This window comes from Misgurnus anguillicaudatus, chromosome 8 (assembly GCF_027580225.2).
Source record: "Misgurnus anguillicaudatus chromosome 8, ASM2758022v2, whole genome shotgun sequence".
Classification (NCBI taxonomy): Eukaryota; Metazoa; Chordata; class Actinopteri; order Cypriniformes; family Cobitidae; genus Misgurnus; species Misgurnus anguillicaudatus.
The window spans coordinates 1549468-1564953 of NC_073344.2; the positions used below are offsets into that span (position 1 = coordinate 1549468).

A 15486-nucleotide genomic window follows, 5' to 3' on the forward strand; every position below is an offset into this window, starting at 1 on the left:
ATACAACCTTAAATAAATTAGTTATCTGCAAAAAAACGGCTCTCATTCACTGAAATCTCTCCGCTCTCTACTCACTTTTAAGTGAAAATAACAAATAACCACAGCGTGGCGCTACGAAAAAATTGTGCATGCAACGTCAGGTCATGACTTTGTTAAATTTAGCTAGTATCATGGCTAAACACTTTAGTTTATTGAAAAAATAGTCAATGTCACAGGTTTTGTTAAATTATGAGGCCAACTAGTGGTGCAGGCATATTATTTTTTGGGTATTGCCTCAGACTCTGATCAGACATCAGCGTATCAAATCTGGTGAAAAAATGTCATTTCATTGTGGAGTTATAACCATTTATGTGTAGAAAACACAAAAATTGAATGTAATTTTTTGTTTTTTTGCAATTTTCGGCCATTTCTGATGGAAATTTTAACATAACGCCAATGGAGTTTTTTGTTCAGAAGGTAATGTAATGTTCTTCCTATGGTGTTTTCGAGTCGATCGGAATAACCCTCGCGGAGTTATTCACGCATTTCACTCCCTCCAGGAAATAAACGACACCGTTGTTCTGATTACTGATGGATTTATTGCCTTGTCATCCATTTCTCCGTCATCACATTAACCGGCAATGAAAACCACCGTCAAACTACAGTATGACAATGTAAAAGACAAACACGTTCACATATGCTATAAAACGTAAGTACAAATACACTTAGCCAATTCAAACGTAATATACACATACCTCGCTGGCTGCACATAACCAAGAGGGAATGAGTTCCCTTGAAATACCCGTTCAAAACACAAAAATGAGACACATCTTCCTTAATCCTTTGCTTAAAAACACAAAAGGAAAAAACATCTTTAGTTATTTGCTCAAATCCGAGCACGTCTTATAGTAGACGTAACTCTTTTAATACACGAACAGAGAAATAACTTCTCACCAGAACCTTTCCTGTTGCACCTGAAAAAATGTCCGTGTGCAACGCAAACTCGTTAGTTCCTCGTTAACGTCAGTACTCATTATTCATGAAAAGACTTAACAAATTAAACAAACATGTTAAATAACAGAAATAATATGTATGACATTTATACTCCCACCAAATGACTATTTTGTCATTTCACCTCACAATTTAAACCCTTTCACACTTTAATTTCAACCATACAGTATGCCCTTAAAACTTACAGTAACATAAAATACTGTATTTATGAAATGGCAACCATAACCTTTACTCTGCTTCAAGCAATACAACTGTCTTTTGTACAGGCCTATCAAGGTAGACTGGCTTGGTAATGCGTCTTCCCTGGCTGTCTAAGGTCGAGTCACTGATCAACAATTTCACCTTTCGAACTATTCCATCAGTGCTCGGATACACCTCTGTCACCCTTGCCAATCTCCATTGGTTACGTGGAGAACTGTCCTCCTGCAGGATGACAATGTCATTAACCTTTGTATTTCTTTTTTCTTTCTGCCACATTTGCCTTTGCTGAAGATTAAGGAGATACTCCTTCTTCCACCTTGTCCAAAATTCGTTCGCCAAGAACTGCACCTGGCGCCATCTCTTGCGCAAGTATAGATCTGGACTCACAAACTCACCAGGAGGTGGGAATATTATGTTTGACTTCATCATGAGAATGTGATTGGGCGTGAGAGGTTCAAGGCTTGTTGGGTCATTCAAATGCTCGATTGTCAGAGGTCTGCTATTTATAATAGCCATTACTTCATACAGAAAGGTTCTGAGTGAGGCACTGTCGAGTCGTTTAGCAGACTGGTCGAGGATTACGGTCAAGACACTTCTGATCGTCCTTATTTGCCTCTCCCATACGCCTCCCATATGGCTTGCTGAAGGGAAGTTCATTATGAACTCACATCCATATTTCTTTAACTGTTCATGATCCAAATCCTTCATTGCCTTCATGAACTCTCCTCTTGCACCTACGAAGTTAGTGCCTTGATCACATCTCAACTGTCTCACATGGCCGCGTATAGCGATGAATCCACGCAATGCATTGATAAAAGCATCTGTAGTGAGGTCATCAAGCATTTCAATATGTATGGCTCTAGAGCACATACAGGTGAAAATAAGACCATACTTCTTCAGTTCTTTCCTTGCTTCCTTCACATAGAACGGTCCAAAGCAGTCTATACCACAATATGTGAAAGGAGGTGTCATTTCCATTCTTTCTTCTGGCAAATCTGCCATTTTTGGATCTTGTGTGCTCCTTCTGTACCTTCTGCATGTTGTGCACTTGTGAATATGTGAGGCAACTGCACTGCTGCATCCTATTACCCATACTCCATTGGATCGCAATTCATTTGCAGTTATTCCTCTTCCTTGATGACGCACCTTTTCATGGTAGTGCTTGATTAGCAACGACGATACATGACTCCTATTTGGCACAATGGCAGGATGCTTGACATGAGGATGAAGAACAGATCTTATCAAACGTCCTCCAACCCTAAGCACATCATGTTCATCTACAAACGGACTCAGTTTGTATAGTTTGTTTACTTTGTCTTTAGGGTTTACTTCCTTGCCTTGCTTTATACTTCTGATTTCACTGCTGAATGCTTCCCTCTGTACCAACTTGATTATAAACAGCTCTGCTTCCTTTCTTTCCTCAATACTTGTAGATCCACTTACTTTCTCTTTGATGCCCTTGATCTGCTTAGCATGGCGCTTTAGAAAGGCAATAGCCTTCACAGCTCTTTTCCAGTCAGAGAACTTTGTTAAGCGATCTAACAATGACCTCTCCTCCATCAACTTGGTGGTGAGCACCAGGGCCTTTCTAAGTTCAGGATCATCATCATAGACTTCTCCCACCATAACATCTCTTCTGGGTAGATCTCTTTCCCATAAAAAATCTGGGCCAGTGAACCAATTTGAAGCAACAAGCTGATCTGCGGAGAGACCTCTCGACGCGTGATCCGCAGGATTATCTTCAGACCTTACAAAGTGCCATTGTGCAGGATCTGTAGTGGACTTGATTCTTTGGATTCTGTTCGCTACAAACACATGAAACCGTCTGGCATCATTGTTTATGTAGCCGAGGACGACCTTTGAGTCAGTCCAAAAATGTTCTTGAAGACCCTCTATTTCAAGCTCATTTCTGAGCATAACACTCGTTTTTGCTGCTACAACTGCAGCCGTCAACTCAAGCCGTGGCACTGTGGTTACTTTGGTAGGAGCAACCCGTGCTTTTCCCATGACTAGTGTGCAGTGAACATCTCCCTTGACATCGACTGCTCTGAGGTAAGTACATTCCCCATAACCGGTGACACTTGCATCGGAGAAGTGGTGAAGTTCGTACTGCTTGACATCTTTGAAGCTATCTGGGATATAACATCTTTTGATCCTTACATTAGATAAGTTTCGAAGATCTTGTAGCCAGATTTCCCATTGTGCTCTTAGCTCTAGTGGGAGCTCCTCATCCCAAGTTACTTTGTCTCTACAGAGTTGTTGTAGGATCTGCTTTCCACGTAGAATAAAGGGCGCTACGAACCCCAATGGATCGTAGATGGAAGCTACTGTAGAAAGTACTCCTCTTCTGGTATTTGGATGTTCCTTGATGGTCACTCTGAACTGGAAGTCATCAGAGGACACACACCATTGAACGCCAAGAGCTCTTTCTATGAGTGGCTCTCCCAAAGCCATATCCATGTCTTTGACACTTTCAGCACACTCATCCTTCGGTATTGATTTCAATACCTCCTTGCTGTTGGAGACAAATTTGTGTAGTCTTAGCTTGCCTGTGCTGCAAAGGTCTCTTGCTTCCTTAACCAGTTGGATTGCTTCAGCATCAGATGTTGCACACACCAATCCATCGTCAACATAAAAATTCCTTTGGATGAACTTAACGGTGCTTGGGTTAAATTTATCCTGACCTTGAGCGGCTAGATGTTTAAGTCCAAAATTGGCACATCCAGGTGAAGAGGCTGCACCAAATAGGTGGACTTTCATCCGAAAAATTGAGGGTGGAGAGTCTAGATCACCGTTCTCCCACCATAAGAACCTGAGGTAGTCTTGGTGCTCAGGCCTTACATGGAACTGGTGAAACATTTGTTCCACGTCACACATGATGGCAATCGGACCCTTGCGAAACCTACAAAGGACTCCCACCAGGGTGTTTGTAAGCTCTGGACCAGTAAGAAGTTGGTCATTCAGTGATGTTTCTTGGAACCTTGCTGAGCAATCAAAGACCACTCGTATCTTCCCAGGCTTTTGGGGGTGATATACGCCGTGATGGGGAATATACCAGACTGGTTGATTTTGAAGCTCTTTTTCAGGGACCTTTTCTGCATAGCCCCGAGCAATGATGTCTTTCATAAACCCCAAGTAGTCAGTGCAGTATTGCTGGTCTCTCCTAAGTCTTCGTTCCAAGGACATTAGGCGTTGAACAGCACATGATTTATTATTTGGTAGATTTGGTGTATCTTGTTTGAAAGGTAGGGGCATTTCAAAATGTCCGTCTTGCTTCTGTCCGATTCCGTCTTTCAATTTAGCCATGAAATGTAGATCTTCTTGAGAGAAGGTTGACTCGTCTCCGACACTCTCACTGAAATCAGATTCCAACATCTTAATTATGTCATCTGGAGTGACCATTTCACTGACCTTCGTATTGCAAACATAGTGGACTTCTCCTTTAAGCTTGACCATTGCATTCACTTCAGGCATGACTTGTTTTACGATGATGCGATGACTTACTCCAATTGCATCGCCGTAGTGTTCTCCTGGGTCACCATAACTCACTATACTCCATCCTAAGTCGGTCTTCTGAGCAAATGGCTGGCTTTCCTCCCCACAAACGACTTCTCGTGGCATTAAAGCTTGTGGGCAATTGTACCCAACCAACAGACCAATTTCGCAATCCTTTCGAGGCGCAATGTGGTCAGCAAGATGCTCCAAGTGAGGCCATGCCTTTGCTGTCTCAGGCACTGGGATGTGTGTGCGATTAGCAGGGATGAAGTCACGTGTGTAAACTGTTGGCACTGTTAACTTCTTAGAGGAAAATAAGCCCCTTATTTGTAAGCTGTTAAGTCTTTTACAGTGAATGATTGTCCCTTTTGATGACATCGTAGATAGTTTTAACTTCACTTGTTCAGTGTTTGTATCAAGAACATCTGCCACTTCATCAAGAATGAATGAAGAGTCACTCTGTGAATCTAACAGAGCATAGACGAGAACTTCCTTGTCTGGATCACTTGGCATTGACACGTAGACAGGCACTATTGCTGACGTCTGTGCACTGGTAGTATCTTGTACGACTCTGTTAGAAGTTGTTTCCTTTGTGACATCTTGTGGTTGAGATCTTTCCTTAGATTTTTCTTTCTTTGGTTTTTGGTCCCCTTTTGAACGTTCTTCGTGCAGGCATGTGGGGTGCCTCTTTGAGCATGAATCGCAGACCATCCGGTTACTGCAGCTCTTAGACTGGTGACCAGGGCTCAAACAGCCGAAGCACAGCTTTTCACTTTGCATAAATTTTATGCGGTCAGCAACTGGTTTCTCTCTTAATTTATAGCATTTTTGTAAGCTGTGTCCTGTTTTTTTTGCAAAACACACATGTGTCTATTTTCCTCTCAATGGTGTTTGTCGTGAAGATCTTGGCACCTACGGTTTGGTTCTTGGAGGTCATAACGTTCTGGCTCCTGATCTTTGCTTTATCAGATTCACCTTGCCGTAATGCATGAAAAGATGTAATGGGGTTGCACGCGATGCTAGCCTCCATTGAAAGGAATGCCACAAAATAACTGAAGCTTGGGAACCTTCTGTGTTCAAGTTGATATTGTGTGGCCTTTCGGTTCCATCTGGAGCTTAACCAGTCAGGTAACTTAGCAGTAAGTTTTTGATTCTCAACTCCATCATTAAGAATGTGGAGACTGTCATTGTTAGACATAGCACTTTCGCAACTGCGTAAAAGGTCCACAAATTTTCTCAACTCAGCACTCTCTCTTGGAGCTATTTTTGGCCACGTATGTAGTTTGTCTCGAAAAGCCTTGGCAATTACAAAGGGGTGGCCATATCTTTCATTAAGCAGGTCCCATGCTGCACTGTATGAATCGTCTGAACCAGCCAGAAAATGACCTTCTAGGGCTTCTCTAGCAGCTCCTCCCACATATTTATGAAGAAAGAAGACTTTCTCTGAGGTTGGAATATTCTTTTTCTCTATAAGTGTCTGAAATGATGATTTCCAGTGATTAAACTTGAGTGGATCTCCACTAAATATTGAAGGCTCTGGAATGGGTAGCCTGTTTGCTGTCATAGCTTCAGCTAAGGCCTTCACCAGCTCTCGCATGTCATTTTGAAGTTCACTTCTTGGAGTCTCATCTAGGAGCGGTGGTGGATGATGCTGATCAGCAGTACTCGCTTGACAGATTATCTGATCTGTAGGCAGCTCACCTCCAGAGTTTTGTGGTACAAAGTCTTGGGTTGGATAGAACTCATTTGCATCGTACACTTGAAGCTTTGCTTTGGCTGCGTTAAGCTTCTTTAGCTCTTCCAAACGCTCAAGCTCTCTTTTCAAATTTTCAACTGACCTTTTTCTTGCAGCATTTTCTTCATGCTGTCTCTTTAACAGAGCAGCCTCTTGTCTCTCTTTTTCTATTTTGCGCTCAATTTCTTCCTTTTCTCTTTGAAGGCGGCGAGTTGATGCAGCTGCTTCTTGGTCTGCAACTATTAACTTATCCTCAGCTTCAAGTCTCTGTAGTTCTGCTTGGTGGCTTTCTTGCTCACTCATAATCTTCAATACAGCCTGTGTATGTGCATATTCAGCAGCAGCTTCTTGTCTTTTTGATGAGGATACAGCAGAGTGAATGGACTTAGAATTATTGCTCTGAAATGAAACACTGGAGGTTGAAGAAGCAAATACAGATGAAGCATCAGGCCATATAATCTCTTCCTCCTTTCCTTGCATTTGAGATTGTGCATTCTGTATTACAATTCTGGTAATGGATGCACATCTGTCCAACTTGCGCCTCATGTCATGAGATGGGGTGTCAATTTGTCGGTATTCATCATAAACACTGTTCAGCTCTGATTTTTCTCTTTGAATACCTTTAATGTGTTCTTGAAGGATATCACTGGGATCTTGTTTGATTACAGATTTTTTAGCCACCTTTGTCAAAACCTTCCAGCGTTCATAAATACTGTCAAAGCGAAGTATTAATCCTTTCACTTTTTCCTTCTGAAATTCCCTTCCCTTTTCTGTTAATGTTCGATCTCTTTCACTTCTACGAGGTTCTGCAGGCTGTACTGCTTGTTGTACAATGGTAGCATTCCCTGACACTTGTTCCCTTTCACTCGTTTGAGACATCTTACATTATCTGGGAATAGCCTGAACACACTTAAAATTTGCTGTGTAGTTAAACTGCCCTTTTTTCTTTTCTTTTTCTGAACAATCAAATTAAATTATGTCAATTGCTTTTAGTTCAACCCCTCAATTAAGTAAACATTGTAAAGGTTTAGTAATATTGCATAAAAGTAAACATTCTTTGAAAATAATAACTTATAATAATAAATGAACTTCAAAAAAGTGAAAGATGTTGGTTTGCTTAAATGTACCAAAAAAAAAATTATTTTTCCCTTTTAAAGTTTTCTTTACACTTTCTTTAGACAATATCAATAAATTTCCCTTATACAATTTAAACCACAATTATAATTAAGGTTACACGCAGTCCCCTGTAGTGTTCAAACTTATTGTCACTTTTCAGAACACAAACTTAAGTGTCTGACTTATGGACGTCTTAATGAAACACTGATGAACTGCAGATCCTTAACGGTAAACGTGGGCTTATCTGTATCTGGGCCGGGCACGAGCAGGTTCGGGAACGTTGACGCAGAAACGAGTTTGACTTTCACTCCCTCCAGGAAATAAACGACACCGTTGTTCTGATTACTGATGGATTTATTGCCTTGTCATCCATTTCTCCGTCATCACATTAACCGGCAATGAAAACCACCGTCAAACTACAGTATGACAATGTAAAAGACAAACACGTTCACATATGCTATAAAACGTAAGTACAAATACACTTAGCCAATTCAAACGTAATATACACATACCTCGCTGGCTGCACATAACCAAGAGGGAATGAGTTCCCTTGAAATACCCGTTCAAAACACAAAAATGAGACACATCTTCCTTAATCCTTTGCTTAAAAACACAAAAGGAAAAAACATCTTTAGTTATTTGCTCAAATACGAGCAAGTCTTATAGTACACGTAACTCTTTTAATACACGAACAGAGAAATAACTTCTCACCAGAACCTTTCCTGTTGCACCTGAAAAAATGTCCGTGTGCAACGCAAACTCGTTAGTTCCTCGTTAACGTCAGTACTCATTATTCATGAAAAGACTTAACAAATTAAACAAACATGTTAAATAACAGAAATAATATGTATGACATTTATAACGCATGTTTTGGAAGCACTGTTTTTGTAGTGCAGAACTAACCGTAAGGCAAAACCTGGTATGTTTGGTATCGTAGGACTCGGAAACAATTCAGGATGCTTAAAAAACAACTCCCATGAAAATCTCTTGACCACAGATAAAGTTATATGCGTGAAAGTTGTAAACATTGCAAAATCACAGTATTTAGTGCCATTTTTCCTGTTATAGCGCCATCCAGTGTCCGATCGGCGAGCTTTTTATATCACGTCCTTAGATCGATGGACTACACATATGATTCAAGCCCCATGATGATATCTCAAATGCCTCTCGAGTTATGGCCGTTTAAATGTTTTAAGCTCCGCCCAGTTCGGTTCTTGGCCACTCCTTGCGTGTTTGAATACAAATGTCAACTTTTTTTTGATAATTATTCATATTCACACTCCACAGAATCAATCAGCCTTGGTTAGGTTCGGATCGGGCGAAAAACCTAGGACTAGTTCGCAAAAGTATGTTTGAATGTTATCGCCAATAACTAACGAACCGTTTGATTGACAGCAATGCTTCAAGAGGCAAAGCTTTTCGTCATGAGACGATCTATCATATGATGTCATGTTTGTGTGTGTATGTCAAACGTCTCGTGATGCAGGCACCAAAATACGATATAACGCCCCCCTAGTGGACAAATGACACCATAATTCTTACAAGCCGTCAGGAGCAGTACACAAAGAAGCACAGTGCGTTTCGTTTCGATCGACCTTTGTTAACCCTGTCAAATCGGTCCTCAACCTTTCTTGGCTGATGACGACCATGTTTTTGGGGATATGCCAATGTCCTTCTAGAGCAGGGGTGTCAAACATACGGCCCGCGGGCCGCATACGGCCCACAAAGGTGTCCAATCCGGCCCGCATGATGATTTATTAAATATGAAATACATATTTTAAAAACCCTTTCAGGCGGGTGTCTAGTTCGTTTTTAATATGAGAGACTTGCGGAAAGCAGCAAAACGCGGAACATAGACTAAACACGGTGCCCAAAAATCTTGCTGTTTTATTGTTACTGCTCCGCTAAAGATCCACTTATTCTGGTAATCCACTTCATGTTTTCCCTACCGCTCCGCAGCATCTCTGTGTCTACTCTCTGCCTGGAGAACGAAGACGACAGTTTCCGAAGTTCGTTGCATTAACAGGTAGATTAATTACATTAAATCAGTTGTTAAACAACAGAATTAGTAATTTGGAAGTTTGTTTATGTATTTCTTCCGGTAATGATTTGCTGTCGGTGTTTTAAAAGTGCTAACAAGTGCTAGCAAGCAAACAACAACAACAAAATAGCCACATTCTTATTAACGTTACAATACTTGTCTAATCGATTTAATGTTCCCGATCAGATCTAAGTTAATATAAACACTAAATTTGCTTTTGTTGGCACACTTTGTATACAAAAAATACAAAAAACACCAATGCCTTCACAAAATAACGACAGAGAACAGAAAGAGAGGCTGCTAAAGGCAGTTCAACATTGCAAACATGGATTCAAAGCTCCATCAAACCAGCAGGTAAATCATATTGAATATTTAGCAGATTGTCACACTGTAATTCTTGTTATTATATTTCCCATTATAATCACATGCTAGTAATATAACACATCATAATATTTTATTAAAACCATAATAATAGTACCAACCCCCTTAGTGCCCTTTTTGGTTTGGGCCACTGCCCCATCTAGCATTTTCATTTTCTAAATGACTGTTCTCATTACAAATATATTCCAAAGAAAAGTGAATGATTTATAAATAATTTTGGCATTAAGGAATAATGCAAAAGAAGTTAAATTAAGGCTTTTCAACCTAAGGCCAGTGGATTTTGAACAGATGTAAATTTGTGTTATAATATGTACAGTATAAGTGTGACCTTATGAAATGTAGTTTTCACCGAGCTGTGTGTTTCTCTGGTTTTCTTGCTGAACAAACGAATTAATTGGTTTGTTTAGTTAATATTAACACAATTATCAGCACACTAAAGTTTAAAAAAAATATCCGGCCCTCACATCATGGCGTTATTTACCATCCGGCCCTCAGCCTAAAATGAGTTTGACACCCCTGTGCTAGACCCTCATGGTACATTGCACAAAGACACACCATACCAAATATTAAGTGTATCGGGCTAACGGTTGTGTAATAATAGCCATTCCTGAACTCAAGCCTATTATAGCGCTACCTAGTGGCCAAAATCGGCATCTTTTTCACTGTGACCCCGGAGTGAGCTGATAGACATGTGTACCAAACCTTGTTAAGATATCTCAAACTATTCACCAGTTATAGCCATTTCAGTGATGTTAGGCTACTTCCTGTATGGAGTTTTGGCGCCCCTTAGTGACCCTAAAGTGAAATTTCACATTCTGTTCGATAATTATTTACCTACTCACTCCACAGATTTCTCCTGCATTGGATTGGTTCCGATCGGGTGAAAAACCTAGGACTAGTTCATTTTGGCTTGAAATGTATATTATGCAAATTAGCGAAAACATTTGCATACCGGAAATGAAATCGGAGATATACATTTTTTAAGTTTGGAGCAAGGGATTACAATGATACCAAACACTTGAGTGTATGATGTCCGGTTTAGGAGTTATGAGCCCCAACGCGTCGGGCATTGCTATAGCGCCACCTATGGGCCGATTGGGCTGGTTCACTGTTTCTGAGTAGCCTGCCAATATACAACCAGTTGACCAAGTGGCAAGTTTCTACGACTTATGGTTTGGTCTGGGCAATGCGTTTTACCGTGGAAAAATAATAATAATAATAATAAATATAGCTGCAAGCAGCAATTGCCGGGTTTCGAGCAATAAAGCACGTCAAAAACGTCAGACGTCGATTACCAGGCTGAGGAGTTGCACCCGAATACAGACACAATGAATGATAGACCACCTCGCTCCAGAAAAACGAAAGAGATGGTCAAAAACGGATCATACAGACTATTTATGCTTACACACATGTGCACCTATAAGACAAACATGTAATGTCCTTAATGTGAAGTTATAAGGATAATTTGTTAACGAGAATAAGTTATTCAGATTTATACGGAAACATACAATTCAGAAATGGCTGTGTTTAGTTTAACTAAAAGGCCATTGAGTCGTGGTATGGTCATCAATGTTTCAAACAGACTGCGGTCGTGCATATACGACACAAACAGCAGCGCAGCAGACCGCAAAGACTTACAGTGGACAGCACATCAAAGATGTCAGACGTCGTCGACCAGGCTGATCCAGCATCCACAAAAACAAAAGAGGTGGTAAGAAACGGTTCACACAGACTATGTATGCTTTAACACACGTGCGCCTATAAGACAAACATGTCACGTCCTTAATGTGAAGTCATTCGCAGCTACCAGACACACGTGTTCAAAGTTGTCAGCAAAAAAGGTGTTATCATTCAGTGAAATGTCTCCCTCTCTTCTCACGGAACATTGACAAACAGAACACTGAAGGAAATGTTTGTGATGCTTGCAGTGGCAAAACTTGGGTCACAAAATGTTAAAATAGTGTTAATGAGTCAAAAGAGCCGAACCCCATGTCTCTACAATGTTCTGATACAGAGATACAGCTCTTGTTAAATGGTTGCTAGGGTATTCTCATTGGTTGCTAGGGAGTGAATTGCAATCCACCAATGATTATACTCAAAGCCATGAAAGACATAATCCATGATGACTCATGACTTTAGATGTACGGTTGCAGAATTTTTAAGTGAAAAAAACAAATAACCACTAGGTGGCGCTATGACAGACTCGTGCATGCAACCTCAGGTCATGACTGTGTTACATCTAGCTAGTATCACGGCTATTCACTTTAGTTTAGTACAGTTGTCAACAGTCAACAGTTGTATGACCATTGGGCTTACTCAATGTCAAAGGTTTTGTTCAATTATGAGGCCAACTAGTGGTGCAGGCATACCATTTTTTTTGTATTGCCTCAGACTCTGCTCAGACATCAGTGTATCAAATTTGGTGAAAAAATGTCATTTTGTTGCAGAGTTATAAGCATTTATATCTAAAAAACACAAAAAATGAATGTAATTTTTCGTTTTTTGCAATTTTCGGCCATTTCTGATGGAAATTTTAACATAACACCAATAGAACTTTTTGTTCAGAAGGTAAAGTTAATTTCCTCCTATGGTTGTTTCGAGTCGATCAGAATAACCCTCGCGGAGTTATTCGCGCATGTTTTTTAAGCGCTATTTTGCTGCGCAGGGCTAACCGTAAGGCGAAACCTGGCATGTTTGGTATCGTTGGACTCGGCAACAATTCAAAACTCTTAGTAAAAAAGTCCCATGAAAATACGTCAAACTTAGCCTAAGTTATAAGCATTTAAATGATTCGTCTGACCACTAGGTGGCGCTGTGACGAAACGAGGCACGCAACCTCAGGCCATGACTCTCATCACAAATACCAAGTGTCGTGTTGATACTTCATTTCTGTCCCCAGTTATAGCCAATAAAGTCCAAGTGGCTGCGCACACTACAGACGTTTGGGCGTGGCATGTCGGCCATGAGTCGAAAGTTCAACTTTTTTTAAATAATTATTGATATTCGAACTCCAAGGAACATTTTAGCACTGGAACGATTCCGATCGAGCGAAAAACCTAGGACTAGTTCGTTTTTATTTTTTTCGACAAAATCGGAAATAGTGGAACATTTTTTATGACGGAAATGAAATCGGAGATATACATTTTTTAAGTTTGGAACCAGGGATTACAATGACACCAAACACTTGAGTGTCTGATGTCCGGTTTAGGAGTTATGAGGCCCAACGCGTCGGGCATTGCTATAGCGCCACCTATGGGCCGATTTGGCTGATTCACTGTATCTGAGTAGCCTGCTAATATACAACCAGTTGACCAAGTGGCAAGTTTCTACGACTTACGGTTTGGGCTGGGCGACGCGTTTTAGGGCGGAAAAATAATAATAATAATAAAACAGACAAATACAATAGGTTTTCAGCACTTCGTGCTCGAAACCCTAAATATAGCTGCAAGCAGCAATTGCCGGGTTTCGAGCATTAAAGCACGTCAAAAACGTCAGACGTCGCTTACCAGGCTGAGGAGTTGCACCCGAATACAGACACAATGAATGATAGACCACCTCGCTCCAGAAAAATGAAAGAGATGGTCAAAAACGGATCATACAGACTATTTATGCTTACACACATGTGCACCTATAAGACAAACATGTAATGTCCTTAATGTGAAGTTATAAGGATAATTTGTTAACGAGAATTAGTTATTCAGATTTATACGGAAAAATACAATTCAGAAATGGCTGTGTTTAGTTTAACTAAAAGGCCATTGAGTCATGGTATGGTCATCAATGGTTCAAACAGACTGCAGACGTGCATATACGACACAAACAGCAGTGCAGCAGACCGCAAAGACCTACAGTGGACAGCACATCAAAGATGTCAGACGTCGTCGACCAGGCTGATCCAGCATCCACAAAAACGAAAGAGATGGTCAGAAACAGTTCATACAGACTATGTATGCTTAAACACACGTGCACCTATAGGACAAACATGTCACTTGCGTAATGTGAAGTCATTCGCTTGGGTTCAAGCGATTTGGGACCTTAAGAGCTTTAAGGGCATGCCTGTGTAGATTTGCTGCATTGTACAAAATAAATGTTGAAAAGTAAGCTACCAGACACACGTGTTCATAGTTGTCAGCAAAAAAAGGTGCTATCATTCAGTGAAATGTCTCCCTCTCTTCTCACGGAACATTGACAAACAGAACACTGAAGGAAATGTTTGTGGTGCTTGCAGTGGCAAAACTCGGGTCACAAAATGTTAAAATAGTGTTAATGAGTCACGCCGAACCCCATGTCTCTAAGATGTTCTGATACAGCTCTTGCTAAATGGTTGCTAGGGTATTCTCATTGGTTGCTAGGGAGTGAACTGCAATCCACCAATGATTATACTCAAAAGCCATGAAAGGCACAATCTATGATGACTCATGATTTTAGATGTAAGGTGGCACTATTTTTAAGTGAAAATAACAAATAACCACTAGGTGGCGCTATGACAAACTCGTGCATGCAACCTCGGGTCATGACTATGTTACATGTAGCTAGAATCATGGCTATTCACTTTATTTTAGTGAAGAAACAATTGTATGACCATTGGGCTCACTCAATGTCAAAGGTTTTGTTCAATTATGAGGCCAACTAGTGGTGTAGGCAAACAATTTTTTTTATTGCCTCAGACTCTGCTCAGACATCAGCGTATCAAATCTGGTAAAAAAATGTCATTTCGTTGCGGAGTTATAACCATCTATTTAAAAAACATATAATTTGGAGATAATTTTTCGTTTTTTTGCAATTTTTGGCCATTTCTGATGGAAATTTTAACATAACGCCAATAGAGTTTTTTGTTCAGAAGGTAAAGTAATGTTCTTCCTATGGCATTTTTGAGTCGAACGGAATAACCCTCGCGGAGTTATTTGTGCATGTTTTGTAAGCGCTATTTTTGCTGTGCAGAACTAACCGTAAGGCGAAATCTGTCATGATTGGTATCGTAGGACTCGGAAACAATTCAGGATGCTAAAAAACAACTCCCATGAAAATCTCTTGACCACAGATAAAGTTAATGGCATGAAGGTTGTAACCATTGCGTAATCACAGTATTTAGAGCCATTTCCCCAGTTATAGCACCATCTAGTGTCCGATCGGCGAGCTTTTTATATCACGACCTTAGACCGATGGCCTACACATACGATTCAAGCCCCATGATGATATCTCAAACGCCTCTTGAATTATGGCCATTTAAATGTTTTAAGCTCCGCCCAGTTCGGTTCTTGGCCACTCCTTGCGTGTTTGAATACAAATGTCAACTTTTTTTTGATAATTATTCATATTCACACTCCACAGAATCAATCAGCCTTGGTTAGGTTCGGATCGGGCGAAAAACCTAGGACTAGTTCGCAAAAGTAGGTTTTGAAGGTTATCACCAATAACTTACGAACCGTTTGATTGACAGCAATGCTTCAAGAGGAAAAGTTGTTCACCATGGGCAGATCTATCATATGATGTCATGTTTGTGTGTGTTTGTCAAACGTCACGTGAT

The 15486-nt window shown here is 40.4% G+C and overlaps 1 protein-coding gene across 2 annotated transcripts; it reads right to left on the bottom strand.

Annotated features, from left to right (window-relative positions):
• Window positions 1-524: 524 nt before the first annotated feature.
• On the bottom strand, window positions 525-5987 carry LOC129430878 (uncharacterized). 2 transcript variants are annotated; one of them, XM_073870102.1, is made up of 3 exons: window positions 934-5987; window positions 735-825; window positions 525-638 (listed from the first exon to the last, which is right to left on the bottom strand). In XM_073870102.1, the coding sequence occupies exon 1, from the start codon at window positions 5464-5466 to the stop codon at window positions 1219-1221; it is 4248 nt and encodes a 1415-aa protein (XP_073726203.1). In that variant the 5' UTR covers window positions 5467-5987; the 3' UTR covers window positions 525-638; window positions 735-825; window positions 934-1218. The 2 variants fall into 2 exon arrangements, with proteins under 2 accessions (XP_073726203.1, XP_073726202.1); XM_073870101.1 differs by having other exon boundaries at window positions 533-825.
• Between the last annotated feature and the right edge of the window lie 9499 nt (window positions 5988-15486).

Excerpts from the sequence above, each read along its gene's own strand:
- LOC129430878 (XM_073870102.1), bottom strand. The coding sequence starts at position 5,466 with ATGCAAAGTGAAAAGCTGTGCTTCGGCTGTTTGAGCCCTGGTCACCAG.